The sequence below is a fragment of the Anolis sagrei genome, chromosome 6, assembly GCF_037176765.1.
Source record: "Anolis sagrei isolate rAnoSag1 chromosome 6, rAnoSag1.mat, whole genome shotgun sequence".
NCBI lineage: Eukaryota > Metazoa > Chordata > Lepidosauria > Squamata > Dactyloidae > Anolis > Anolis sagrei.
Genome location: NC_090026.1, coordinates 80536300 through 80564149, shown reverse-complemented (window position 1 = coordinate 80564149; position 27850 = coordinate 80536300). Strand labels below are relative to the sequence as shown.

The window sequence follows — 27850 nt, the reverse complement described above, 5'->3', positions numbered from 1 at the left end:
AGTGTTGTTGTTAACTGGAGTCAAGTCAACTTGGATTTATGGAGACTGTATAAATGAGAGATTTCCAAGCCATCCTGTTCTCAACAAACTGCTCAGATCTTTCAGACTCAAAGTCATGACTTCCTTCATTAAACACATCTACCTGGAATGTGGCCTTCCTCTATTCCTGGTGCCTTCTGCCTTCCAAAGCAACACTGTCTTTTCTAATGAGCCAGCTCTTCTCATGGTATGGCCAGAGCGTGATAGCCTCAGTTGACTCATTTTGGCTTCTTGAGAGAGTTCAGGCTTGATTTCCTTATGGAGTCATTTATCATTCTTTTATAGCCATCCATGATATCCACAGAACCTTTCTCCAGTGCCACATTTCAAATTAGGTGATTTTCTTCCTATCACCATTCTTCAATGTTCGGTTTTCACAATTGTACACAGAAGTAAGAAATACAGATTGAACACCCCTTATCAGTGATTTAAATATCCTCCAAAATCCAAAACTGCCCGCATAGGTTGCTGAGGTAGTGACACCTTTGCTTTCTGATAGTTCTGTGTACACAGATTCCAGAATTCTTTGCCAGAGAAGGCTAAAGACTTTGTAAAATACAACTTCCAGGATTCTGTAGCACTGAATCATGGCAATTAAAGTAGTGGCAACCTGCATTCATTCTATACTGCAGGCACACCCAAAGTTACAACCATTCTGGTTTCACCTGCCACCAATTTTTGAGATTGCAGAGATGTGGACATCTGGAAATAGAGCACCCTCTACCTTTAGCAATTCTACAAAAGTATCAGCTACAAGGGATTAGCCTTTTCTCGCCATAGTTTTCTCTAGAAAGCTGAAAATCCAATGCTTGTGCCATAAATAGATATGGACTGCACTTGTTGGCCTCCTCATTGCTTTCTCTTCCCACAATATACTCTCTGTTTCAAGAGGACAACCAGCATGTGCATTCTTCTCAAAAAGAAGAGAGAAGATGTTGTGAGGGATTAGAGACAGCAACATGGCTCATCGTCTTACCAAAGAATAGCTGGCAGAATATAAAGAAGCCTTTAAACTGCTCAACAAAGTTGGAGATGGGGCCATCACCACTGTTGTAGAAGGACAGTTACATCAAGAAGGAGAGACCCTTTGGGTTTTCAACAAAAACAGTTGTGGTTACATCAGCATGGCAAAACTGCAGCACATTATGACCAAACTGGGGGAGAAGCTGATAGACAGAAAAGATGAGAGGATGAAGGAAGTGAATCTGGGTGGAGAAAGGAGAATGTATTACGAGCAATTTGCATTGGCAATGATGGAGAAATAAAGGCAGCCAAGATGAAACAGTGGAGGTAGAAGTCAGGATGATCTCTCCTCAGTAGTGTTTTTTAATGCTTACAACATGAGTAATCCCTCCTATTCTAAGCAATGAGAGGAGATTTATTTAAACCAGTACCAGGTATAGCCTGATGGATGAGAATAGCATCGGATTGAAAGCTTCTTTGTTCATTATTTAGTGGAAGTGAAGAGAATTGCAATCAGCCCTCCATATTTGCATGTTGAACTTTTATGAAGTTGATAATTTACAGATTTGATTAATATCTTGGTACTCAGTAGTCAACCCCTTGACCATAGAGTCATACTGTAGGATCTCTAGAGAATCTTAGGAAAAAACACCTCTCCAAGAAAATCTATATTTTCCAACACAATTTTGGAAGATACATATAATTCCTAGAGAGTTGTTCAGTGGAGTAAAAAATTAAACAGAGGGAGTGTTAATTGTTGGTTTTCTCAGTGTCACAGGGGACCTATATCCCTTACTTCTGCAAAAGTGGAGGGCCTATTGTACATCAACAAAACCCTAGGAAATATATTTTTCCTGTTAATATTATGTGAATGACAGCCTTGTAATTTCGAATAAATATGCAACACAACAATAGGCACAGCCAAACAATTAGTTTTCATGTTTATTTTGGTCTCTGAATTCACATATGGCAGAAGTCAATATGGTGGATTTGCTGGTGTCTTAATGCTAAGGGGTTTTTTTTGTTTTTTTGTTTTTTTTTTACCTGCATGGCTCAATGTACTTTTTCAGGCAAGTGAATCCATTAATTTTGTGGCCTAAGTTTAAAGCAAGGAGTCTTCAGTGACAGTCAAGTTATGGTCTTGAATATACTGAAGCAAGATCTGTCCTCTCCTGTCAATGGTGTGAAGCCAGTGCTTAAGACCTTCAGATCCACCCTGGTTTTCCCAGAATTCCTTATCAACATACAGTGATTGTAAAAGTAGGTTTTGTAAACATCCCGACTTGAGCACAGTCACAGCTGTCTTGGGAAACCTGATGATGAGCATTAAAGAAGGAAAAGAGAAAGAAAAAAAGGAGAAATCATCACTCAGGCACAGAATCTCATAAGCCGAGGTAATTACAACACATGAAGCAATCATATATCAGCTCCTTTAGACATTTAGATTTCTAAGTTTGCAATATTTTATGCAAAAGGATAGGTATTTAAGGATAAGATATTTTGCTTCAGACATGGAGTATAATCAGTCTGGTAAGAAAACAAGCTCTGACTTTATGCATAATTTTCATAGTTACATTAGCTTAACTGGAGCTTATGCTGGTTTAGGAGCTTTTCCTGATATTGTACAAGGTTCTTGTGCAATATTTTCCCCAGTCTGATAGATGTACTTTATATATGTCTGATTCCAACCCAATATTACTGTTTTACAGGGCAGAGGAATAATATTATTAAAGACATATACACCATGGCATTTACGAGTGGCTTCCCATAATATTTGCCTACCATGCATCTTACCCATCTATGCCTTGGAGAAGCCTGAAATTAAGTTTAGCTTCTGGATGGAGAGGCCTGCCTGCATTGTCAATAAATACCAAATGAGAAGGTTTGCTCTTCCGGATCTGGAAAAGAAGAGTAAAACTTGGCAGTAAAATGAGGACATGGCTGTGTATATGATTAGTCCACATAACGTAATGTTTCAGGGCATTCGTGTATTTTTGCTTTCCTGTTTAATTCATTTAGGGCGGAACGTTTTTCAGCAATGTCTCAAGATGCAGAAAAGAAAGGAGGCTGGCATTTAGGAGGGGCAGTATTGCAGTAAAATTGTGGGATCTTAGGGAATGCCTTTATTCCCATGAAGGCAGAAAGCAAATACTGACCTTTGCAATGATCCCCAACAAGCATATCCAAGTGTAAGGTGGGATTACACTTGTGTGGGTTACTAAGAGGATGCCAGCCAGCTCCCTTCTACCCTGCCATATAAAATCCAGATTATTTGCTTTGAACCAGATTATATGGCAGTGTAAAAAGGGGCACCAGTTTCTACAAAAAAATAATAATAATGAGGCACGTTCAGAACAATTCATTTGCAGTGGATTACAATACAAATATAGTCAAGGGTCTGTGATATTCTGGAAATTGTATTTTTTAAAAGGGTATATTGGTATGTTTTTAATGACTGTTTTAATGTGTATGCTTATTTTACTATGTATGTATGTCTAGATAAAGGTAAAGGTTTTCCCCTGACATTAAGTCCAGTCATGTCTGACTCTGGGATGTGGTGCTCATCTCAATTTCTAAGCCGAAGAGCCGACGTTGTCCATAGACATCTTCAAGGTCATGTGGCCGGCATGACTGCATGGAGCACCGCTAACTTTCCCGCCAGAGCGGTACCTATTGATCTACTCACATTTGCATGTTTTCAAACTGCTAGGTTGGCAGAAGCTAGGGCTGACACCGCTCCCCGGAATCGAACCTGCGACCTTTCAGACAACAAGCTCAGCAGTTCAGCGCTTTAACCCACTGCACCACCGAGGTCTACATGGCATCAAATCGTTGCCCATATATGTAAGCTGCCTTGAGTTCCTTATAGGGTTGAGAAAGGTATAAATATGATTTTTATTTATTTATTTATTTATTTCAAATATTTGTACCCCGCCCTTCTCTACCCCCGAAGGGGGACTCAGGGTGGCTTACAGCTGACCACAATTCGATGCCTCCCATATACACACAAATAAAACAGCAATTACAAAATAGATAAAACATTAATATAAATTAAAACCATTTAAAATAGTGCAAATTCAATTAATTGGCCAAATCTAAATCTGAGTTCTACAATTAACAACTTGGTCCGAAGCCTGTCCATAGTCCATTTACCATAGCACTGTCATCATTTATCAATCTACTATCCAAATGCCTGGTCCCATAGCCACATTTTCAACTTTTTCCTGAAGGACAGGAGGGAAGCAGTTGACCTAATTTCACTGGGGAGTGAGTTCCACAGGCGGGGGGCCACCACCAAGAAGGCCCTGCCTCTCATCCCTGTCAAGCGTGTTTGCGACAGAGGTTGGATCGAGAGCAGGGCCTTCCCGGAATATCAATAAATAAATACGATAAATAAATCGGTAAATAAGTTTCCCATCTCAGGTCTGTATTCAATTAATTATGCTTTACTTTGCTAGTTAATCAAAGTCCCTTCCTCTGTCAGTTAGGCCTCAGACTTCTTTCCATTTGCAATACTCTTTTTCATCCCAGACATTTTATCCTGTTCATTAGCAGAAAAGTACAGTGAAATGCAGGCAGGCATGAACACTCCAGGCCATCAATTACTGAGGCCAGAACAGAAAAATAGTCAAACCGTTGGGAAATGGCATACCAAGATATGAACCAAGACCAACTCTGCAGGGTTTCGGCATTTCTCATGGAGCATTTCCTGAACGCAGGGCTCAGAAGAGTCTGGCTGAAAGCCACAGCAATATCGATCCAGGCGGTCATGGACCTGTGGAAAATGTGGATGTTTTAGAAGCATCAGAATTTCATATCAATAATGGAGACTGGAAATAGTTAGGAATAAACAGTGGTACTTGTAATTAATTGATTTTTGCAATGCCTATGAGGCAATTAAGTTACATTACAAGGATAAACAAGGGAAGTATGTTCTGCTTGGGAAGAAGGGGGGACATGTGAAGTCATTGTTTATATATAAAACTGTTGCTTCATTTATGACACCCATTCCTGTCTGATCTTGGAAGCTAAGCAGATTAGTTCTGGTTAGTATTTGGATGAGAGACCACCAATGAATATCAGGTGCTGTATGCTATATTTCAGGAAAGGAACGGGAGAAACCACCTCTGAGTATTTCTTACCTAAGAAAACCTTACAAAATACACAAGGTCACTGTAGGAGTTGAAGGCACATCTGCATGAACGAGCCTGAGAAGTCTTAAGAAGGGATGGCTCCCCCACCATGGGATTTCCTTCCCTCTTTCCACATCACATCATCTATACAAACGCTCTTCTGTTTTGTAAGCCACATCTTGTGTCCACAAATACAAAAGCAGGGGTAAAAGAAAAAGAAGCTCCAAACAAATTAATCAAAATGCTTGCTACTTTTTATGACTAAATGACTTGCTTTTGCAAAGCTTCTTTCGCTTGAGATGTCCTCTCTGGTTATGGTGTTTTCATAAGCCAACAGGTGAGATGAAGCCACATCATACATACATGTAGGTTAAGTAGCAGTTGGAAGCAAGGAATGAATGGAGTCTTGAAGTGGATACCAATTTGTTGAATGTTGGAGGAACTTTGTATGGGGCCATTGGTGAAAGGGAGTTGAAGTTAGAGTTTGAGTGGAGTCACTTTAGCTGAGTTGCTTTAAAAAGAGTGCAGCTGGAAATAAGTTTGAGAGGATGTTAAAGGAGACTAACTATGAAGGGAGAGAAATTAGTTTGAGTTGTGTGATTGGAAAAGGTCTGATTTAGTTGAGATGATGAAGTGTTGTATCTCAAATGCTACACATGTGTTAGGTTTAACTTTTGTAAATAGAAATTAGCTTTTGTTTTTCTATACAGGCAGTCCCCGAGCTACAAACATTCAACATACAAATGGCTCATAGTTAAGAACGGAGATGAGACAACAAGAAGTGAGAGAAATTTACCCCTCGGAAGGAAAATTTAGTACTGATAGAATTGTCATGGGGAAAAGGTGTCTCCACTGAAGCTTTATCGCCAATCCTTGTTTCCACAACAAGCCAATGTTTTCAAAATCCAATTATCACAAGGACAGAATGTGAGGTGGAACCTTCTGCACAGAGGCACAAGACAGCAAAACAAACATGACAGGGTTGTTAATTCTTCCCTGTGCTTTCCAAAGATAGATAGATGATAGATAGATAGATGATTGATAGATAGATAGATAGATAGATAGATAGATAGATAGATAGATAGATAGATAGACAGATAGATAGATAGATAGATATCTGAAGTTACACTTAAAAAATGTAAATGTTTCAACTTACAAACAAATTCAACTTAGGAACAAACTTATACAACCTATCTTGTTTGTAATTTGGGAACTGCCTGTACTTTGGGTTTTGGAATCTATAATTCTGAGAATTGGATTTCGTACAAGATCTTTATGATGGCAACTTTGAAGCTGGAAACGTAGTGTCCTTTTTGTGTGGTGGGGGGAGGGGTGTGATATAAATCTTCACTGGAACCTTGAGGGCATTTAGACTGACTCTCCCACTGGCATTACAAAAGAAAGACATGAAGAAGTCTGTGTGTGTGTTAGAGGCAGAGATCAGGAAAGACCTCACAATGTGTATTTGAAGTGAACACCATAGAAGCCTTCACATTTGGGGGAATTTTCCTCACATTCAATGAGCATCATCTGAGTGAAAAAACCTGCAAATGGGATAAAAGGTGGAATCCTCACATAAAGAGTGTAAATCCCATGTTTGGTGTCGGCAGCAGTCAGATACAAGCCAAGGTCCCCACACTTGGTAGCAGAAGTGAGATGTAGATGGGAAGCAGACATGTAGCTGGGGGGGGGGGGGGGGAGATGTAGATGGGAAGCAGGCATGTAGCTGAAATTCTCATGGTGGTTCGCGAAAAGGCCTTACTGGTGCATTATTTAAACTGTTAAGTTTATTCATATCATGATCTGATCACTATACTCAATATATCCCATATGCACGGGGGTATTGGGGTAACGATACAAAAGGTTTGCTAGGGTAGACCCTCTTTCACCCAGACTCAGCCCTCCCCCCGAAACAAACACAGCCGCCCCCCCCCCCCCGAATCGAAATCTTGGCTACGGGCCTGATGGGAAGCCATACAAAAGGCAGCTCTGGATTATTTGTAGTGTAGATCACACACTAATCTAGAAGAAGGATTCAAATCCCACATCAGTCACATCTTCAGCTTAGTTCATATATCAAGAAGATAGAGCAGTACATAATGACAGCAAAACAAGCTAATATTTTCACACATACAGTCTATTTTTTGTATGAGTGGAATTTACTCCAAAATGTTCAGTGGAATTTACTCCAAAATGTTAATCCAATTTCAATCAAAGATGTGACATGTAACTATAAAGCTATTAAGAAATCAAACTTCAGAGGAGCCCCTGGTGGTGCAATGAGTTAAACCTTTGTGCCAGCAGGACTGCTGACCAATAGTCAGCGGTTTGAATCCGGGGAGAGAAGGTTGAGCTCCCTCTGTCAGCTCCAGCTCTCTATGTGGGGACATGAGAGAAGACTCCCACAAGGATGGTAAAACATCAAACATCCGGACATCTCCTGAGCAACATCTTTGCAGACAGCCAATTCTCTCACACCAGAAGTGACTTGCAGTTTTTCAAGTTGCTGCTGACATGAAAAAAAATCAAACTTCAGAAGATTTCCTTTTAGGACCACAGTTTCCATAATTTCCAGCCATTGCAGGGTAGGGGATTCTGAGAGCTAAAGTAAAACAAAGCCTTGAGTCCAAACTTCCCCCCTTTTCATTCTATTTTTCCTTTGTTCTCCATTCATATAGTTCATAACATCATGTTCCCAAGTGTGGTTTATCTGGACCTGGAACAAACTTCCCTCTGCACACAAAAAGTTTTGCTTGTTTGAATTAAAACATACTGTTTCCCTTGGCTTTTTTAGGTTTTTTATTTTATCGCCCATAGGTTTCAGGCTGGCTGATTTTTACTGACAGCTAAATATTACAAGCCCTATGTGCATGTTCACACTCTACTCACTCACCATTCCTCACATCATATTCCCTGCTGGTGAGCAGTGCTGTTAAGAAATCCAGGTCAAGAAGCCATGGAGTATAGAGACAAAGAGAAGCACCATTAGGGCTTTGCCCCAGCAAAATGAAATGTTCCTTCGTTCCCCACAATGAATTCTTGTATTGAGTGAGACATTAAAAATCATTCACACCTAGAACTATGACATTTGCTGTGTTCACACTCCACTGGTAACTTTGTCCACTCTTTTTCTATGGATGCCACAACTGCCTTCCTAAATGTACAAGTTTTAAGTTATGACAACTCAAGAAATTCAGGAACTGAAATAATTTTATGGGGGAAGAGGCAGAACTCTTCTTCTTGTTGTTCATTCGTTCAGTTGTTTCCAACTCTTCGTGACCTCACGGACCAGCCCACACCAGAGCTCCCTGTCGGCCATCAACACCCCCAGCTCCTTTAAGGTCAATCCAGTCACTTCAAGGATGCCATCCATCCATCTTGCCCTTGCCCTGCCCCTCTTCCTTTTTCTTTCCTTTTCCCCCAGCATCATTGTCTTCTCTAAGCCTTCCTTTCTTCTCATGATGTGGCCAACGTAATTCATCTTTGCCTCTACTATTCTTCCCTCCAATGAGTAGTCGGGCTTTATTTCCTGAAGTATGAACTGGTTGGATCTTCTCGCTGTCCAAGGCACTCTCAGAACTTTGCTCCAACAACACAGTTCAAAAGCATCTATCTTTCTTCGCTCAGTCTTCCTTATGGTCCAGCTCTCACATCCGTAGGTGACTATGGAGAATACCATTGCTTTAACTATGTGGATCTTTGTTGCCAGTGTGATGTCTCAACTGTTCACTATTTTATTGAGATTGGTCATTGCTCTCCTCCCAAGAAGTAAGTGTCTCCTGATTTCCTGGCTGCAGGCTGCATCTGCAGTAATCTTTGCACCTAGAAATGCAAAGTCTGTCACTACCTCCACGTTTTCTTCCTCTATTTCCCAGTTATCAATCATTCTTGTTGCCATAATCTTGGGTTTTTATGTTTAGCAGCAACCCAGCTTTTGCGCTTTCCTCTTTCACCTTGATCAGCTCCTCATCACATTTGGCCATCAGGGTGGTATCATCTGCATATCTAAGGTTATTAATGTTTCTTCCAGCAATTTTCACCCCAGCCTTGCATTCGTCAAGCCCCGCACATCGCATGATGTGTTCTGCATACAAGTTGAATAGGTTGGGTGAGAGTATACAACCCTGCCATACGCCTTTCCCATCAAGAAGTAATAATGAAATAAAACAATAATAATCATCTTAGGTGATCACTCTTGGTCAAGTATGATTTCCTTCCAAGGGTAGAGTCCTGGCAGTGGATCTGTAAATGGCTATGAAGACCTATTCTGGATTCAGAACACAGATAGAGAAGAATGTGAATTGCAAAGCATTTCAGAGGATGTGAATTGCAACATATACTGTAATATGAGTTAAAGTTATTGTACTCAGAATTCTCTGCTGTATGTTTGAAGCCTAGATCTAAGCTCTCTAGCAAAAATGTCTAACTTATCTCATCAAACTGCAGATTTCAGGATTTCCTAGGATGGGGCCATGTCTCTTCAAGAAGGATCAAACTGCTATAATTATGCAGTGTGGATACATACCAAGAACAACTTCTGTGGAAAAAATATTAAATGGAGACTGGAAAAAATAAAGTAGCTCTGCACTACTGTCGTTTGGGGCCATGTGGACATAGACTTATGCCCACCAGTTTGGCTCTAACAGCACTCCTGTTGCTATAGTCATACACCCATCATCCACATATTGAAAGGAGTGTTGAAAAAAGGAATTGGATTTCCACGCATCAGCTCCTCAAAAGAAAGAGTAATAAGAACGTAGAATGTCCAGAAAATATTTATATATTTGAAAGCTCTCTCTCTCTTTTCCTGTGGTGCAGGGGCTGTAGCGGTGCAATGGGTTAAACTCTTGTGCTGCTAAACTGCTAACCTGAAGGTTGGCAGTTTGAATCCATGGGATGGAGTGAGCTCCTGCTGTTAGCTCTAGCTCCTGTCAACCTAGCAGTTTGAAAACATGCAAATGTGAGTAGATAAATAGTGGGGAAAGGTGAAAGACTCTCCAAGCAATCATGCCACTACATGGTCTGGAGATGACATCATAGGCTCCTCGGCTTGGAAATGGAGAAGAGCAGCTCCCCCAGAGTCAGAAATGAGCATTGCCTCCAAAGCCGGAAATGAAAGGAGAAGCCTTTGCCTTTGTCTGTGTTTGTGTGTTTCATTGTATGTGAATGTAAGTAGGCATTGAATGTTTGTCTGTGTCTGCTTTATATATACAGAAATCTTCTCTGAGTCCTTTCAAGGAGAAGGGCAGAATATAAATAAAGTGTTATTATCATATATTACATCCAACCCACTGAATGATTGCATGGCAGATAAACAGTGATATGCCAGCTACCTCTGCATCTTCTTTTAGCTGCACAAGTCTGCTCTATTTCCCAGACAAATGCCTGCTTGATATTCATCATGTGTATCTGTGGAGAGCTACTACACCTGACCAGGGCAGCCTTGTGTCATTTTACTTTAGAGAGGCAACTCCTCCATTGAAGAGCTGTCAGAGGGCAGTTCTCTATCAGCAAATGTCATCCGTGTGAAGAGCAGTACAGCTGATGTTTAGGTCAAAGGTAAAGAACTATTAAAAAGAGAATGAGTGCCATAAGGTCACCCACTGACAGCATCAAATTGCAGATGGAGCCAAGTAGGCATATAGGTGACCTGGGTCCCTTTACACTCCACCTTACAGCACTATGGTTCCACTTTAAAGGTCACAATTTCACCCTATAGAGTACTAGTATTTATAGTTGGGGAAGAGTACTTGGAATTCTCAACCAGATTGCTCGAGTGCCACTTGAACTACAAACCTAGGATTTCATAGGATGTTGTCATGGAAGTTAAAGTGGAAGCATATTTGTGTAGTGTGAAAGGGCCCCTGGTCAGATCAAATAGATGTAAGACTTCATAACGTCACCTTCAACTTTGAAGAAAGCTAACATCTGGTAAGGTTTGAGCTGTGGCCTTCTTAACTTTTTAGCAGCTCTAGTTGCTAAACATTTCTTCATCTGGTTTCATAACATGAGAAAATGCAGTTATTTCTCTAATAAAACTGAGCTGATATTCTCACCATTTCAGCAGAGAGCGTGTTAACAGAATATTTGCAACTGTGAGAGTTGGCAGGCATTCACACCATCGCTCTGCTTTCTCGCCTTCTGGGTTGCCAGGGGAAATATTGACACCTTCCAAAAAAATATCCTACTGCCTCCATGACACAGCTGGTGGCAGTGAAATTACGGCTCCCCAATCCACCCTTCCACAAATCTGAAAAGATTTCACTCTTTAGATTGGCAAGAAAAAGGAGGAAAGCAATGTGTATCTTAGATTTTAATCTTTTTCATAAAGAGCAAGTAAAGATGACTGAAAATCCATCTCAGCAAAGCTACCTATATATGTATCCTTGCAGAGCTGGGGAAAACTACTTTAGAAGCGAGCTACAACTCACACAATCTGGAAATGGTAGTACAAAAAAGTAACTTTCTATTCCTGTAGCACCCCACTGACCACATGTTCAGTTGCTCAAGGGCATACAGAATCTGATGGCATCAATAGAATTCCAAAAAAAAAAACTTGGCTTTTTTTTTTTTTTACAAACCACAAAGGCTCTAGTCCAGTTTCTCAATCTGGAGGTTGCCAAAGACCATCAGAAAACACAGTAATTTCTGTTGGTTGTAAGGGTTCTCTGTGGAAGGTTTGACCCAATTCTGTCATTGGTGGGGCTCAAAATGCTCTTTGATTGTAGGTCAACTATAAATCCCAGCAACTACAACTCCCAAATGCCAAGGTCTATTTTCCCCAAACTCCACAAGTGTTCACATTTGGGCATATTGAGTATTTGTGCCAAGTTTGGTCCAGATCCATAACAGTTTGAGTCCACAGTGCTCTCTGGATGTGGGTGAACTACAACTCCAAAACTCAATGTCAATGTCCACCAAACCCTTCCAGTATTTTCTGTTGGTCATGGGAGTTCTGTGTGCCAAGTTTGGTTCAATTCCATCATTGGTGGAGTTCAGAATGCTTTTTGATTGTAGGTTAACTATAAATCCCAGCAACTAGAACTCTCAACGACAAAATCAACCCCATCCCCAACCCTACCAGTATTCAAATTTGGGCATATTGGGTATTTGTGTCAAATGTGGTCCAGTGAATGAAAATACATCCTATCAGATATTTACATTATGATTCATAACAGTAGCAAAACCACTGTTATGAAGTAGCAATGAAAATAATTTTATGGTTGGGGGTCTCCACAACATGAGGAACTGTATTAAGTCCTTCCAGCAAGGAAAAATGAGAAGCATGTCACACAAGTCCTTCATGACTTCTATCATCTGTTTCAGTTTTTTAAATGAACTCTAAATGTCACTCACACTGCAGATGGGACATGAGAGAAGCCTCCCACAGGATGGTAACACATCTAGGCATCCCCTGGGCAATGTCTTTGCAGACAGCCATTCCTCTCACACCAGAAGTGATTTGCAGTTTCTCAAGTCACTTCTGACACAATAAAAAAACCTCTGAAGATAACTTCTGAAGCCAGGGAGAGTTTCAGAATCCACTTAAAATGTAGCAAATTGTATGCAAAATCCTACCGCATGCATTGTAATATTTTGAGTATACCTGATATCGTTTTCTGACTCATTGCCAGCCCAGCTCACAAAACAGGTGGCCAAAGGAGTCCATAGAGATTTTCATCTTTCAAAAAGAATAATCTTGCTCCTCTAGGTTTCGTATTCCACAGTGTCCCACATGCATCTCTTTCTCTTGATAAAACTCCCAGTTCCTGCCAAAGAAAACCCATGCTAAAACACACAGGAAGCAAGGAAGTGTTTGGAATTGGAATCATTCCAGGAACAATGCAAGTTTAACATTTTTTGTCACAATGTCAAATTGAAGTTGTTACATTTTAGATTAGCCATGTAGCCTGATTATAAGTATGCTCACGTTGAAGCCAATATGATTGCAATCACTGGTACTTGGGGCCAAATAAGTACCAGCCTCCCTCCCAATGCTGTGTAGCTTTAAAAGCAGATGAAATCAAGGGGTGGAACAGAGAAAACAGAAACTGAGTTACTTAACGTTGATCGTTCAAACTGCTTTTTGGCTCAAAATCCATGCTCGCACCCATTGCTTTCCCACCCATAAAGTAGGACGTTCTCAGTAGCTGCTTCTAGGTTCTGGAACTCACTGACTAGGGAGGCCAGAATCATTCCACTGGTAGGCTAAGGCCTTTTTATATTATAGGCTTCAAGAAATGAAGATTTATTTTAAGGAAAGGGCTAGAATCATAGAGAAATAGCATTGGAAGAGACCACATGAGCCATCTAGTCCAACCCCCTGCCATGCAGCAAAGCACAATCAAAGTATCCTGACAGATGGCCATTCAGCCTCTGTTTAAAGGTTTCCAAGGAAGGAGCTGCCACCACACTCCGAGGCAGAGGGTTCCACTGCTGCACAGTTTGCATGGTCAGGAAGTTCTTCTTAATGTTCAGGTGGAATCCCTTTTCCTGTAATCTGAACCCATTGCTCTGAGTCCTAGTTTCCAGGGCAGCAGAAAGCAAGCCTGCTCCCTCTTCCTTATGACACCCTTTCACATATTTATACATGGCTATCATATCTCCTCTCGACCTTCTCTTCTGCAGGCTAAACATACCCAGTTCTTTAAGACTCTCCTCATAGGGCATGGTCTCCAGACCTTTGATCATGTTAGTTGCCCTCCTCTGGACACCTTCAAGCTTGTCAATATATCTCTTAAACTGTGGTGCCAAGAACTAGACACAGTATTCCAGATGAAGTCTAACCAAAGCAGAATACAAAGGCAGAATACTTATCTTGATCTAGACACTATACTCCTTTTGATACAGCCCAAAATCTCATTGGCTTTTTAGCTGCTGCATTACACTGTTGGCTCATGTTCAACCATTGCAAGCAATGCAGATCCGTTGACTGGGACACAGTATACTGATGTTTCCAACCCTCTCCCATTAGCGATATCCAATGTGTAAATCAGAAGCAAGATCCTTCCAGAGGTCACTGGCAGGAAGGAGGTGGAAATGTTGATGATCTGGGTCCTGGTCACAGAAGAACAGAGCTCTATTGTTTGCAGCAGCTACTGTATAAAAAAGCAGGATGGAACAACTTTTAAGATCTCTAAATACCATATTTAATCACATAATAGTCTTCCCTCCCTTTTGGGGTCCTGGTTTTGGTATTTTAGGATTGCTCCCATAATGATTGCAGCCTTCCTTCATGGGTCACCTCTTCCCTCCAAGCGGGTGAAATTGCCCACCTGCTTTGGGGCCACAACTGTACAGGTACCCACCAGGGACTATTATGACATGGAAAAGTCCCTTCAAAGGGTTTTATTATCCCCCCCCCCTCAAGAAAGGGTGTGTGTGCGACTATTATACAGGGATATTGGATATTCATACACTATTGCAAAAATTGTGCAAATGTAAGGATCACAAATATGAATCAGTTGAGAATGCACAATTTTAGGTTACACATTTATATCTGTTTTTATGAATTCCAGATATTAGGGGATTCTGCATGAATATTATGGAAAATACTGGATTGTATATTCTCTCAGGACTTGCTTCTGTGCTACAAAGACTTTATAATGTTTGTAAAAGAGAACCTTCTCAGGCCCCATGTACATTGCCATATTTAGAAACTGTGTTAAACTGTATTATATAATTTCAAAACTGTATTATATGGCAGTGTTGATGGGGCCTCAGTGGATGCTCCCAGCTTGAGGAACTCCGTCCTAATGGGACATTCATTTGGATCCCACTCTGCTGTCTTTCCAGAGCAAAGACCTTTAGACAGGCCTTGGGTTTTCAATCTGTTGTAGATCAAACTTTTACTGGAATATCTTGTACTTTTATCTTTTTAGTATGTTTTAAATGTGCTTTAAACCATTTAAGCATTGTGTTTTTAATATAATTTTTTGTTTCATATTTTGAAGAAAAAAAAGTTTGTACTAATAGGTGACTTCACAAATTTCACAGGGTTCTCTTATGCAAGATACACACAGAGCTTGTTTTACAGGACTGAAAATGAGATTTTTTTTTTGTGCTGGCACCTATGCTATTTGGTATTTTCCATGCTACTGCTTCTAGAACGGTGGTTCTCAACCTGTGGGTCCCCAGATATTTTGTTCTTCAGGGCCCAGAAATCCCAACAGTTAGTAAACTGACTGGGATTTCTGGGAGTTGTAGATCAAAACACCTGGGGACCCACAGGTTGAGAACCACTGTTCTTGAATAACTCAAACTCAAACATAATCTGGTTTCGCCTTCAGTTAATAGTTATAGATAACTTAGAGGCCCACACCAATTGTCCATCCACTCTTTTAAAGAATTCATGAACTGCATAATTTGTAGATATCACATATTTAATCACTACAGAACAAAAAAATAAAAGAAAGAAAGACAAAAGGAAAAAAAGAGTTCATTGCACATGGTTGTACAAGCATGCATTTGCATGAACATAGCTGCAAAGTAACTTCATATGGAAATTGTTCTTTTTTTAAAAAAAATAGCCAGATGTTTTAGACCAAGTTTTGAAAAGAGTCTCTGTTCTATCACCTTGGGTGGACATACCAAATATCTAAGTCATTTGGCACCTGAATGAACCAAAGAACGTTAAGCCTGAAAGAATCCCTTTTCACAGAAAGATTCACTAAAAGAAACACCAATAACAGGATCCAGAGAGAGGGAGGGAAGGAGGGAGGGAGATTAAAACTGGACAAGAATAAGATGCATCTTCTGAAGGTTTTCCATTCACTCAAATTCTGTTAAGATGTTAGCTGAAATATGTGAAAGACAAGAAAGGCTATTCACAGTAGACTAAATTGTCTCCGTTAGGAGCGTTTTCCTTGGCAGGAAGCTCTGATTTCTGTGGAGACCTATTCACAGAGTGATCAGAATTAGATCTGTGAGTCAAGGAATGAAAAAGAAAATTACAAGTTGGAGGTCTTTTCATGAGGTGGTGGGGGGGATAAGATAACTTTCAAACAATGCAACTGATTTGTGGGAAACTACACGAAACAGCTAGATGTGGTATACATAATAATGAGATTGAAGTAAAGTCCAGTAACAACTCGTGATAATGGAAAAACTATCTCATCTCAGTAAAATTTGTAAACCATTTTGTAAGACTGAGAAATCTAACTCTTCCTCAGAATGACTCTCTGCATGAACAAATCTTAGGGCTCCATTCACATACAGTAGAGTCTTGCTTATCTGACATAAATGGGCTGGCAGAACATCGGATAAACGAAAATGTTGGCTAATACAGAGTCTCCTATTTTCCATCCGACGCGGCACTAGATACCTAGAATACTAACAACAGGGACTCAAAGAGTTAAGGAAAAGCAATGTCTCAGGGCTAGAGTGGCCCAGCAGGAAGTATGCACATGTGGAAGAGGACGGTGGAAATCAGAGGGAAGGAGGGATGATGCTTCCGCTTTTAGTCCTGCCTCCTTTTCCCCTTTCCTCCCTCCTCCTCCTCTTCATCTTGCCTTTTCACTTATTGGAAATGGAGAGAGACTTGGGGAGAGCTCCTTTAATTGAAGGGGAAATGCTGGAGGAAAATGGGAACATTGGATAAGAGGATCGGATAAGGCGGAATGTCAGATAAGCGAAGGTTGGATAAGCAAGACTACTGTAATCAAAATCTCTTCTGGAGCCATTCAGATCAAGACTGGTATCCTTGAAGGGTCGTTATTTGGGTTTCAATATTTTCAAAAATGGCACATTTCAAACTTGTCTTGAATCTCCCGTGGTGGGTACATCTAAATTATAGAAGTTTATTATCACTTTAGCAAAGTGCAGTGCCATCTTGCAGAATCCTTGTGAAATTTCTCTACTGCTCTCTCTGGAGCTACAGCTTTCAACATCTCTGGCAAAAAATGCTAAATGACAAATGCCATGATTTCACAGGATGGAGCCTAAACCTTCCAACATTTCATCTGGAACACATGTAAACAATCCACGTCAGAGAGTGATGAGCCAGGAACAAGAGGCAAAAAGGTATTTTTGAACAAGAACACACAAAACAACTATTTTAAGCCAGGAATGCCTGGAGTTTATGTATTGTGTACCACTTTTTTTCTCCTCTCCCTCCTGCTGGGCTAATGGAATTTAAACTACCTTTGTACTATGAATTCAGTCTGCAGCAATTTGGAAAGGGGGGATGGGAGGAGGGTAGAGCAACGCACATTTTTAAAGGTGGTTGAGAAAGTGGGACCAAGGTTGATTTCCTGCCAGATCAGGGCTGTTGGAGGGCATTGGAGCTCTGGTAGTTAAAGTAGAATCAAAGTACTAGAGTTGCATAGTGTAGATTCATCCAGAGTTCCTGGCAATGTTTCACTCAATGTTTGGAGCACTGTCTGGTACCAAATCTTCAGTGGTGATTACACTTTCTTCTCTTTGTTCTTTTTTCAAATCAAAATACAATCTGCACAGGATGGCAGGATGCAAATGGGCTGTTTGAAGGTTTTTAATGACCCAGAACACCTCCTGGATATATCAGCAGTCTCATAAACAAGGTTCATGGGTCATCAATGTGCCTTGCTTCACTAGAAGCAACAATGACACATGGACCTAGTTGACAAGGCTAATAACACTTTCAGGAGGCTTCCTAGAATCTCATAAGCCTTCAGAGCAGCCACATCCATCTTGATTCCCAGGAGATTTGTATTTGATGATGAAAGGAAGATGCCTCCCCCTTCATGTCACTGCTACCATGATAGATTCAGCAGTGCTTTTCAAGAGGTCTTGGGGACAGTCCCTGAGGCCATTTTCAAAAGAAAAAACTCCTACACAACTATGTAATTTGAGAGAGTGAGTAAAAAGCTCTCCTCATTCCAGCTGCCACTATCCAAGCCTTTGTGAGCAAGAAGAGACACAATATCCCACACTGCCATTCCCTTTCTCTTCCCCTTACATGTTGTGTTTTAATTAGTTGCTAGCCTGAAGACAGAGAACTGTTTGGTTGTTCTTGTAATTGAAGAGTGCCATGGACAGTGATGGTGCTCTATAAATAACAACCACCACTACCACCAACAATAAAATGTTGACAACTTATGTGATTTAACTCTCATAGACCTTCCTATCTCTGTTTCTTCTCAAAGGTGATGTACTCAGCCCCTTTCCAGCTCCTTTATATTTTGATTTAGTTGTGTTTTTAAACAGAGAACAGAGGTTCAACCAGGGTGGGAGGGAGGAAGACTCACTATGTGATAAAGGACAAAACCTGGTATAGATAAAAGATGTACTTTGAGATATTAAGTTTAATAACAGCTGGAATCACCATGCATCGTGGCAAATCCAGCGGGGGGGGGGGCATTGGGAACCCATTGCCCCACCCCCTGCATTGCCCGACTCACTCATGGCCCCATCCCATGGGGGGAAGCATTTACCATCCAGCTTCTCCCCATCAATCTCCCCATCAACTCCCCATGGCAGCAGCATGCACCAGTTCACCTTCCTTTTTTTCCACGAAGCCCTGCCGAAGTAACTGTGCATCATGTAATGGGAGCCAATGGGATCCATGGAAAAAGGTAAGGTGAACAAAATTTACCCCCTTCTGATGAGGTCACAAAGCGTTCATTATTTCTTAATGTTATCAAAATAAACAATATTTATTTGCCTATTTATTTATATAGTTGGTCTTTTGTATCTGTGGGTTATTGGTTCGAGAACTCCCATGGGTACCAAAAATGTGGATGCTTTTTTTTTATGTCAAGAGAGACTAGAGAAACTGCAAGTGTGAAAGAATTGGCTATTTGCAAGGATGTTGCCCAGGGGACACCCGGATGTTTTGATAAAAATATGATAGCTGGGACCCAGTGCTGGTAATGTTACACTGGTTGCATAACGCAGCTCTGAATTAGAGAAGGGAACACGTGTGTGGGACACAGCACCATGTGCGCGAGAGGCCGCATGCAATGAGAGACACAGCTGTGACAGAGTCAACAAGGTAGTTCACTGGAAAGGGGAGGGGAAACAGCCAAGCATACACATGTAGCCTACTGGAGATCCTATCTAAACACGTTCTCCAACATTGTTGCATTGGAAAGAAGGATAACGAGGGGAGAAATAGGAGAAGTGGTGAAAAATGAAAGAAATCCAGTAACTGCTACATTACCTCACTGTTATCCTGTCCCACCTGCGTTACATTACTTCACTGGTATCCTGCCACAGCTGCATCTCTCACTCAGTGCGCTGTCTCATGTACGTGTTCCCTTCTCTAATTCAGAGCCGTGTTATGCAACCAGCATAGAGCTACCAGCACTGGGTCCCAGTTATCAAACTTTCACCAATGTTGTGGGAGGCTTCTCTCATATCCCCACATGGGGAGCTGGAGCTGATAGAGAGAGCTCATCTGGGCTCTGCCTGGATTCAAACCAGCAACCTTCAGGTCAGCAATTCAACCTTCAGGTCAGCAGTCCTGCCAGCACATGGGTTTAACCCACTGGACCATCAGGGGCTCCATATGGATGCTCAAGACCCTTAATATAAAGCTTAAGCACCGCCCAATCCCTTCTATCCCACTATCCTTAGCACATACCCTGAAGGCAATTGTAACTCTACTTGTACTCACCTCCTCGTCTTATGCCAATATCCAGTTCCCTTTCTTCATCCCTTTTGCTCACTCTCCCAGCCTACCTCAGCGACTTCTTTACCCTCAATAGGGGAGCACCACAGAACAGCTTCTCCTGCCATGGTCCTCTCATGAGTCTTCTGGACAGGGCAGGGAAGAGGTGAAAAAACCCACAGGGCTTTTGTTGAATATTTGTGAATACTGCCTATGTTTTAATGAATACAATTTCTAGAAGCTGCAATGAATTGCTTTAGACTGATCAATTATGATAGTGAGAAATATTACAACAGTAACTTCTGCCAGAGAAGATAAACACAAGTCATGTGAACTTCATAGTGCAGCCATTTCATATGAAATTGGAAACTGTGATCCTCTGAAGCAATGGAATTTGCATTAAATACTTATCATGTTCTAATTGTTTCAAGGAATCCATTCTAGCAGGAACAACAATTGGTTTTAGGGTTCTAGAAATAGTCATAATAAGGTATAAAGTATAAATAATAGATCAAATTGCTATGTACATTTCTACTGTGTGCCACACATGGCAACCCCGTGGTTTTATTAGGCAAGGAATACTCAGAGGTGGTTTGCCATTGTTTTTCTCAGCAATACAGCCTTAAAGAACCTGCTGTTTGTTGGTGGGCTCCCATTCAAGTACCCGCCTGGCCTGAGTGATACTGATATGTAACAGGAGTGAAACCTTTTTAGTTAATGCCCCAAGGTTTCTTTAAATTGTTGTAATTGGAGGTTAAATACATATAACACAATCACAAGGTGTGTAACTGTTCCCTGATTGAATACCAAATCAGCCACCATTTTCAACTTCTACTAAATAGGAATATATTCTCAGCTTAATTTGAGTTGTATAACATAAAATTTGTATACATGAATTTCCACAGTTTTGTCACAAGACTTCTCCTTGTTAGCATGATTTCAGCTGCTCCACCTTTAGGAAAAGAAAGAATAACGTTGCTCTACCACCATGTCTACCTGTAGCAGAAAATCAAAGAGTGCCAGTTTGGCCCATTCTGGATGGAGGACAGTCAAACACGGAGGTGTCCCAAGAGTCGTTCCAGAACCTTCCATGCCACATCGTTGTTTCAGTAACAGCTGATACTGTTCCCATCCTAGAGCAAAGGAGTTCTGGTCATTATTGGAATCATTCAAGTGTTGCAGATCAGGTACCCACCATACAATGGGTCGAGGGGCACCATTGGTGAACTTGTAAGGTAGCAAGGGGCTGCTGAATTTCCTGGCCACCACAGGTAGGCTCCGATGTAGCCCCAACACTCTGTCCAAGTGAAAAGCCAGAACCTCATAGAGGTCAGTGGGCCTTTTGATTAAACCACAGAGCCCCTCCAAACAGGGACTTTTGGAGTCATGCCAATTGACATCTTGGTTGGATGACAAGGCAACTCTGAGTATTTGCCCATGAGCAGGGATTCTCTCTTTGCTTTCCACTGTAGCATTGGTCAGAAACTTCATCTTGCGCACATCATCGAGAGTAAACCACGGAAGCGCCTTCTCATGAAACCTCAGTCTGTCCTCCTGTTTTCCAAGGTGGTCGTAGTCTTGAAGCTTTTTGCACCATGCTGATTTCTGCAGCCCTTCTGTATCTCTAATCCAAGTTGGAGTGCTCTGTGGACTCCGAGAGTGAGATTTATCCATCCGTCCCCAAGCGCCTGTCATGCTCTGGAGAGGCTGCTTGCCTGAGATAACAGCTTTGATCAAATCTGAGGGTTGGTGTTCAGCGCCAGCTGTCTGCACATCTGTTTTACATTGCTCCTGTGGTACAGTCAGCTGGCCTGCGGATGTATTCTGAAGCAATAGAAGAGATCCAAGCTTTCCATCTCTCAAAGGAGAAGAGGGGAAGACCACAGGACTCTGTGGTTTCCAATCCACTTCCTTCCCAGTTCTCCAGTGAGGGGGGAAACTCATCTCTTCCCTAGCACTCTTTAGATTAAAACCTCTAAATTCTTTTTTCTTTTTGTAGTTAGCTCTGGAAGGGTAGTCTTTCTGTTGGAATCTTTGGCTCTGTTCAGAGCCTTGAGATGCAATGTTATGTTTCCTGAGCTGCCCATTATTCTTCCTTCCTTGTAAATCTCTGTGATTCATCCCATCCTGATTGTTTGGCCTCTTCTTCTGTTTGCAGACAGAATTTGATGGAGTTTGTCTTCCCAGAGGGTTTGCCCATTGTCTCTCGCTGAAGCGCCATACTTGCTGGGCAATGGAAGGGGTAGAGTTTATCCACATACGCTTGGAACGAGTAGCTGCCCCACGTGGCTCATCCCTAGATAGAAACTGGGCATTAGACTTCTTGTATCTGTTCAGGGATGCTGGAGAGAAGCTAGTAAGAGTGATCACTGATAAGGCGAGCAAGAAGCAGCAGCCAGCTACAGGAGATCTGTTCAGCCTCATCCTATAACATGTTCGATGGATCTGTGGAATAAAAACAAAAATGAGACTGTTGGGTTTCATCCCTGACTGCACAAATCTCCAGCTCTCAATGAGTAGTTAGCCTAGATAGACTGAGGGATTCCTCCCCAATTTCCTCTAGATAGTTTATTTTAAGAAGGGGTTAAGAAAGGGAGCTGTCTTACTCATCTTTGCATGCCATTGTCTCCTCCCCTTTGAATACTTAGGAATGTGATCTCTTTAGGGAAATGTAACTTCCTCTTTTAAAGGTATTTTTATTGCCCTGGGCTGGCCATGTGGACTGTCTCCATTTTCTGGCCTCTTCTCCCTTTGTCTTCTCCCTTTGTCTGTCTCCATTGTCTAAGGCAAGATGTAGTAGACATAGTTACTTTTATTATTCTTTTTCTTTTTCTTTTTCCTTAGAAGATAGCTCAGTGAAGCTAGTTAGCTCCAAGAACCTTTCCTATCTAGAATGAATTTCTTTTATCTTTAATAATCATATTATTTTTGATCCTATGAAGTTGTGGATCTGCAATCCTGTTCCATCCTGTTGAATGGAAGCCAATACTTGCTCACTACATGTAAGTTTCTGTTGCTTATGAACTGTGCATCCAGCACTCTGCTATATTTTTGGTGGAATCACCCCCAGAGAGGGTTATTTTTTAGCCTAACAGCTCCTGATTCCCAACAGAGACCATGTTAACAGAGGTAACATTTAGGGATGTAGTTGAAATGTTCAAATATTGAAATTGGAGATTTAAGTTTTATGGGTCTCTTGAGGCTCATAATGCCTCTATGTGAGTTTGGGACAGACTGGATACTTACGGTACCTAGATTTTTCTCCTTTATCAATTGGCTTTATTATTATTTTAGTTGTCTTCCCACCTGGCTTCAGGGTTGCCAGATCTCTGGGTTCAGGCCTGATACTGTTTTTCACAAGTCATTTCCTGGTAGGTGATGAGAGTAATTTCTCCAGGTTGGGTGAGTTCAGCTCCAGGAAAGAGCTGCATGCAAATTTCCAACACAGCTAATAGAGTAGCAGCTTGCTACAACTTGCAGGGCATAATTCATTTGCCGCAACAACTTGCAAAGACTTTCCAAGAGTCTATGCATTTAGCTTCCTCCTTCCCTCCCAGTTGTTTTCAACAGCAAGATTCATCCTCTGATCTGAGCCCATCTTCTGGTTAGAGTCAAATAGGCTTGGTTTTTATACCCCTTATGCTATCATCTCCCTTAGAAGAAGGAACAATCCCCTCATTTCGCTTTAATCTGGGAACAGCTCATTTAACTAAGATTTTTGACATGATTTTCAAACAAAGAGCAAGAAATGACAAATGTGGCTGGTACTTCATAAAGATTGCGCAATAAAATCACCAGCAGTTGAACCTAGATCTCAGGTTTTAGTTCGGAAACTTCAAGTTTGAGTCAATCCTGCACAGTGGCAACCTTTTGGCATGCCTATCTTATCAGATATCCGTCAATGGGCATAGAATTTGACTAAAACAGGAACATGTGCAATCCAGCACATGCTAACCCAGAATGATCAAAATTTATTGGCACCAATGTTGAGATTAGCATGCAATTTTGGGCAAGTTTGGAAAGCTTGCTGTCCATTAAGTACAGAGGAGAGATACAGGTTTGCACCATCCACTTCAATTCTCAGGTTCTTGTAACAGGAAGCAAGATCTAGTTGGACTTCCTTGAAATGTCTCATTGGACACTGTGTGAAACAGGATCTTGTCATTTGGTCCATTCTTCTGTGGACCATGGTGTGAAGCAAATGTGGCAAATTGTAGGTGCCATCATTTTTTGTTTGATTCATTTAAAACAATACATCAAACTGCTATGGATACAGAGAGATAGGGAAATAAATGTCTGTACATGCCCCCGGTGGTGCAGTGGGCTAAACCGCTGAGCTGCTAAACTTGTTGACCGAAAGGTCGCAGGTTTGAATCCGGGGAGCAGCGTAAGTTTCCGCTGTCAGACCCAGCTTCTGTCATCCTAGCAGTTCGAAAACATGCGGATGTGAGTAGATCAATAGGTACTGCTCCGGCGGGTGGGTAACGGTGCTCCATGCAGTCATGCTGGCCACATGGCCTAGGAGGTATCTACAGACAACGCCGGCTCTTCAGCTTAGAAATGGAGATGAACACCAATCCCAGAGTCAGACACGACTGGACTTAATGTCAGGGGAAAACCTTTAACTTTACCTACATGTCTTCAAATGAGCCAGCATGGTGCATGGTTTGAATGATGGGTCAGGACACTAGGGACCTCATCCCATTTGGGGGGGGGGGGGCATTTTAGCATAGTGTTTTTTCCCATTGTCTTTAAAATCATATCATATCTCAGATCCCATCACATATTGCTTTTCTTGCCCTTTCTCCTGAAATCATCTGTTTTCAGATTTATCACACAAGCAAGTGGAGTTCCTGCTCACTCCATTTTTTTAACTTTGGAAAAATCTTTTGGAATACTTGACTTCCCTCTTCAATCCCATTACTATAGAGGACACCAAAGGGACTGTTCTTAAGACAGACACCACTTTTGGGATACTTGACTTTCTCCTCCAATCCCATTACTCTCGAGAAGACAGGAGGCATTGTTCTTAAGGCAGCCCCCCCCCCCCTTCTCTGGGCTTCTCCCCTTTCCTTCCAATTTCTCAATCATGAAAGACTGAAACAAAGTTAAAAAGCTAGCAGTAGCACAATTTCAAAAGCCAAGATTACTATGAAGGCGAAATGACAGGAAAAACAAAATGATGATATCTTGAAGTGTCATTATTTCTATTACTTAAATTAATTTTTTTTAATTACCATGTTGGTCTCATGAAGCAGGATTTTGGGAAAGAAATGCCAATGCTTAGTAGGAGACTGCCTATAGGAGCAGCCACTACTCCACATCACCAAAGCAATACAACATGAGCAAATTTGACCAATCCCATCCCACGTGCCCCTCCTGTATTCTCCCATTTCCACTCGAATCGTGTGCTCAGAAGATGATCTCTGAGCTGTATTTTGCATTATTTTATTGTATTCTTACGCTTTATTTATTTTATTGTGATGTTTATTTCGTATTTTCGTTTTATTTTGTTGTAAAGCATTTCTGGGCTTGGCCTCATGTCCACTTTGGGGAGGTGGTGGTGGGGTATAAATAAAGATTATTATTATTATTATTATTATTATTATTATTATTATTATTATTTCTCCCCCCCCCCCCCAAACACTTTTAGAATTTCCTGGCAGAACTGTTTGCATCATTTGATGGACTCCATGATGCTTCATTGAGGAACTGTTTTAGAACTGTTAAGGGATGAGGGGGATGGGATTGTGTTGGATAATGTCCTAGGAAACCAGGCTTTGAATCCCCATTCAGCCATGGAAAGCCACCCAGTTTCCAGGAAAACAAGGGCAAACTCCCTCTGAACAAAATTTTCCAATAAAACCCTGTGATAGGGTTGCCTTAGTTTCACCATAAATCAGAACCTTCTTGAAGGGACACAACAACAATAACAATATTTTTAAATATGACTCACCAATGTACATGCTGGCACCAAATGAGTTATACCATTCAACATCCTCAGCATGGGAGCCCTAGCTGTCATTCACCCCACAAAAAAATCTGGATTGGTACATGGTTATAAAGGAAACCGAGCTTAATATTTGGATAGGACAGACCAGTTGTTAAAGCAGAGTTAGGGAACTTAAGCCTGCCAGATAGTGCCTGATTAACATTCCCATCAGCCCCAGTTTGGCCTTGCTGTCTAGACACAACATGAGCTAAAATCCAACACATCTGGGAGGTTCCAGGAGAAGTATGGCTGCATAAATACATATATATGCAGGTACGTCTACTTGGAGAATTTGGCAGGAGAGTTAAGCAAAAGGCTTGGTTCTTCAAAGAGAGTACCATGCTGTGCATTACTAGAGATTACAAAAGCATGGAGGACACCTTCCCACAGTGCACGCATCTCAGGGGGCTTTTATCTGCTTTATTCCTAATAGGCATATTGAAAAAGAATGGAGATTTCCACAAACAATTCCTTTTAGGAGCTGTGACAAAGCTCACCTGATTGCCATGGAAACAATCTCTTTTATCCTGTTTATTGAAAACCTCAGGAATATGTATTAAAAGAAACTACAGCCAGTGGCAATTTTATATTCCCACACAACAGTGTAGTGATATATTGTAAAGTGCAGGCACTCACTAGGACACCATCCAAAGCCATGTCCATCAGGAAAATATCCATATGCATTCCACCCAGAGGGAGCAAACATTCCTATGAAAACATCTACAGAGATCTGAAACCAACTAACCAATCAGGCATTTATTATAATTTCAAAATTAAGTTTATAGGGTGTCATTATGTAAAATTATGAGTGCCAAAAACTATGTCAATAGAGTGGACTATGCAATTGTCCTAATTCGACAGGGACTATCCTGATTACTCCTCTTTTATCCTACTTTTAAAATGTTCCAGGTTCTCTCTCTTCTTCCCTCTTTTCCTTGTTTTCTCTTCCATGGAACAAACTTAGCTCAAAGTGCAAATGTACTTTATGCTCCATTATTAAGATATGAGAGACTGCAGAGGTTTGCCCCGGTCTGATATATATACTAAGGGGGAAACGAGTGGAGGTATTTGAATCTTGCCCTTTCCAGTAGGCTCAGGCAAAAGCAAACCACTGCAGTCTCTCATATTTTAATAATAATAATAATAATAACAATAACAACAACAACAACAACAACAACAACAAAGTATGGATCGTCGATGTTGCAATCCCAGGTGACAGTAGAATTGATGAGAAGCAATTGGAAAAGCTTACACAATATGAGGATTTAAAGATAGAAATGCAAAGACTCTGGCACAAGCCAGTAAAGATGGTCCTAGTGGTGATCGGCACACTGGGTGCAGTGCTTAAAGACCTTGGGCCTCCACTTAAAAACAATCAGTGCTGACAAAATTACTATCTGACAGCTACAAAAGGCCACCTTTCTTGGATCTGCATGCATTATTTTCCAACACATCACACAGTCCTAGACACTTAGGAAGTGTCTGACATGTGACCAAATACAAAAGCCAGCATAGTGATCTTGTTTGCTGTGTACTAATCTTGTTATGTATATAATAATAATAATAACAATAATAATAATAATAATACAATTGTGTTAAAAAACAATTGTTGATGTTGCAATCCCAGGTGACAGTAGGATTGAAGAGAAACAACTGGAAAAGCTGACACAATATGAGGATTTAAAAACTGAACTGCAAAGACTCTGGCACAAGCCAGTCAAGGTGGTCCCAGTGGTGATCGGCACACTGGGTGTAGTGCCTAAAGACCTTGGCCTGCACTTAAAAAACAATATGTATAAACAATATGTAAAAAACAATATGTAAAAACAATATGTATAATTATAGATAGATGTTTGAAAGGGTAAGTATTTAAAGTTGCATAACTGGGGGGGGGGGGGGATGGTAGCCAGCTCAGCTTACTTTGAGCTGGGTTGCTATGGAAAAAGGGGTGGAGCCAACTGTTACTTGGCAGGGCAGCCATTTTAAAATGGTCAGTCTGCAGTCTGTGAACTGCAAGAGTGGCTGGTTCTGTAGTAGTGAGAACCAGGAAAGTAGACTGTAGTTTAAAAACTACAGGGAAAGGCTGATTCTACTGTAGTGAGAATTAGGAAGGTTTTGGCTTTTAGCTTAGGT

At 41.1% G+C, this 27850-nt stretch overlaps 1 protein-coding gene across 1 annotated transcript in view; it reads right to left on the bottom strand.

Moving 5' to 3' along the window:
* Positions 1-1931: 1931 nt before the first annotated feature.
* Positions 1932-27850, bottom strand: part of GASK1A (golgi associated kinase 1A) — a 52124-nt gene continuing 26205 nt past the window's right edge. The window contains exons 2-5 of the mRNA XM_060781850.2: positions 20722-22170; positions 4655-4777; positions 2797-2900; positions 1932-2315 (exon numbers count right to left, since the gene is read on the bottom strand). Of these exons, the coding sequence (XP_060637833.2) occupies positions 2105-2315; positions 2797-2900; positions 4655-4777; positions 20722-22170 (1887 nt within the window). The 3' untranslated portion in view covers positions 1932-2104. The remainder of the gene's footprint in view (positions 2316-2796; positions 2901-4654; positions 4778-20721; positions 22171-27850) is intronic.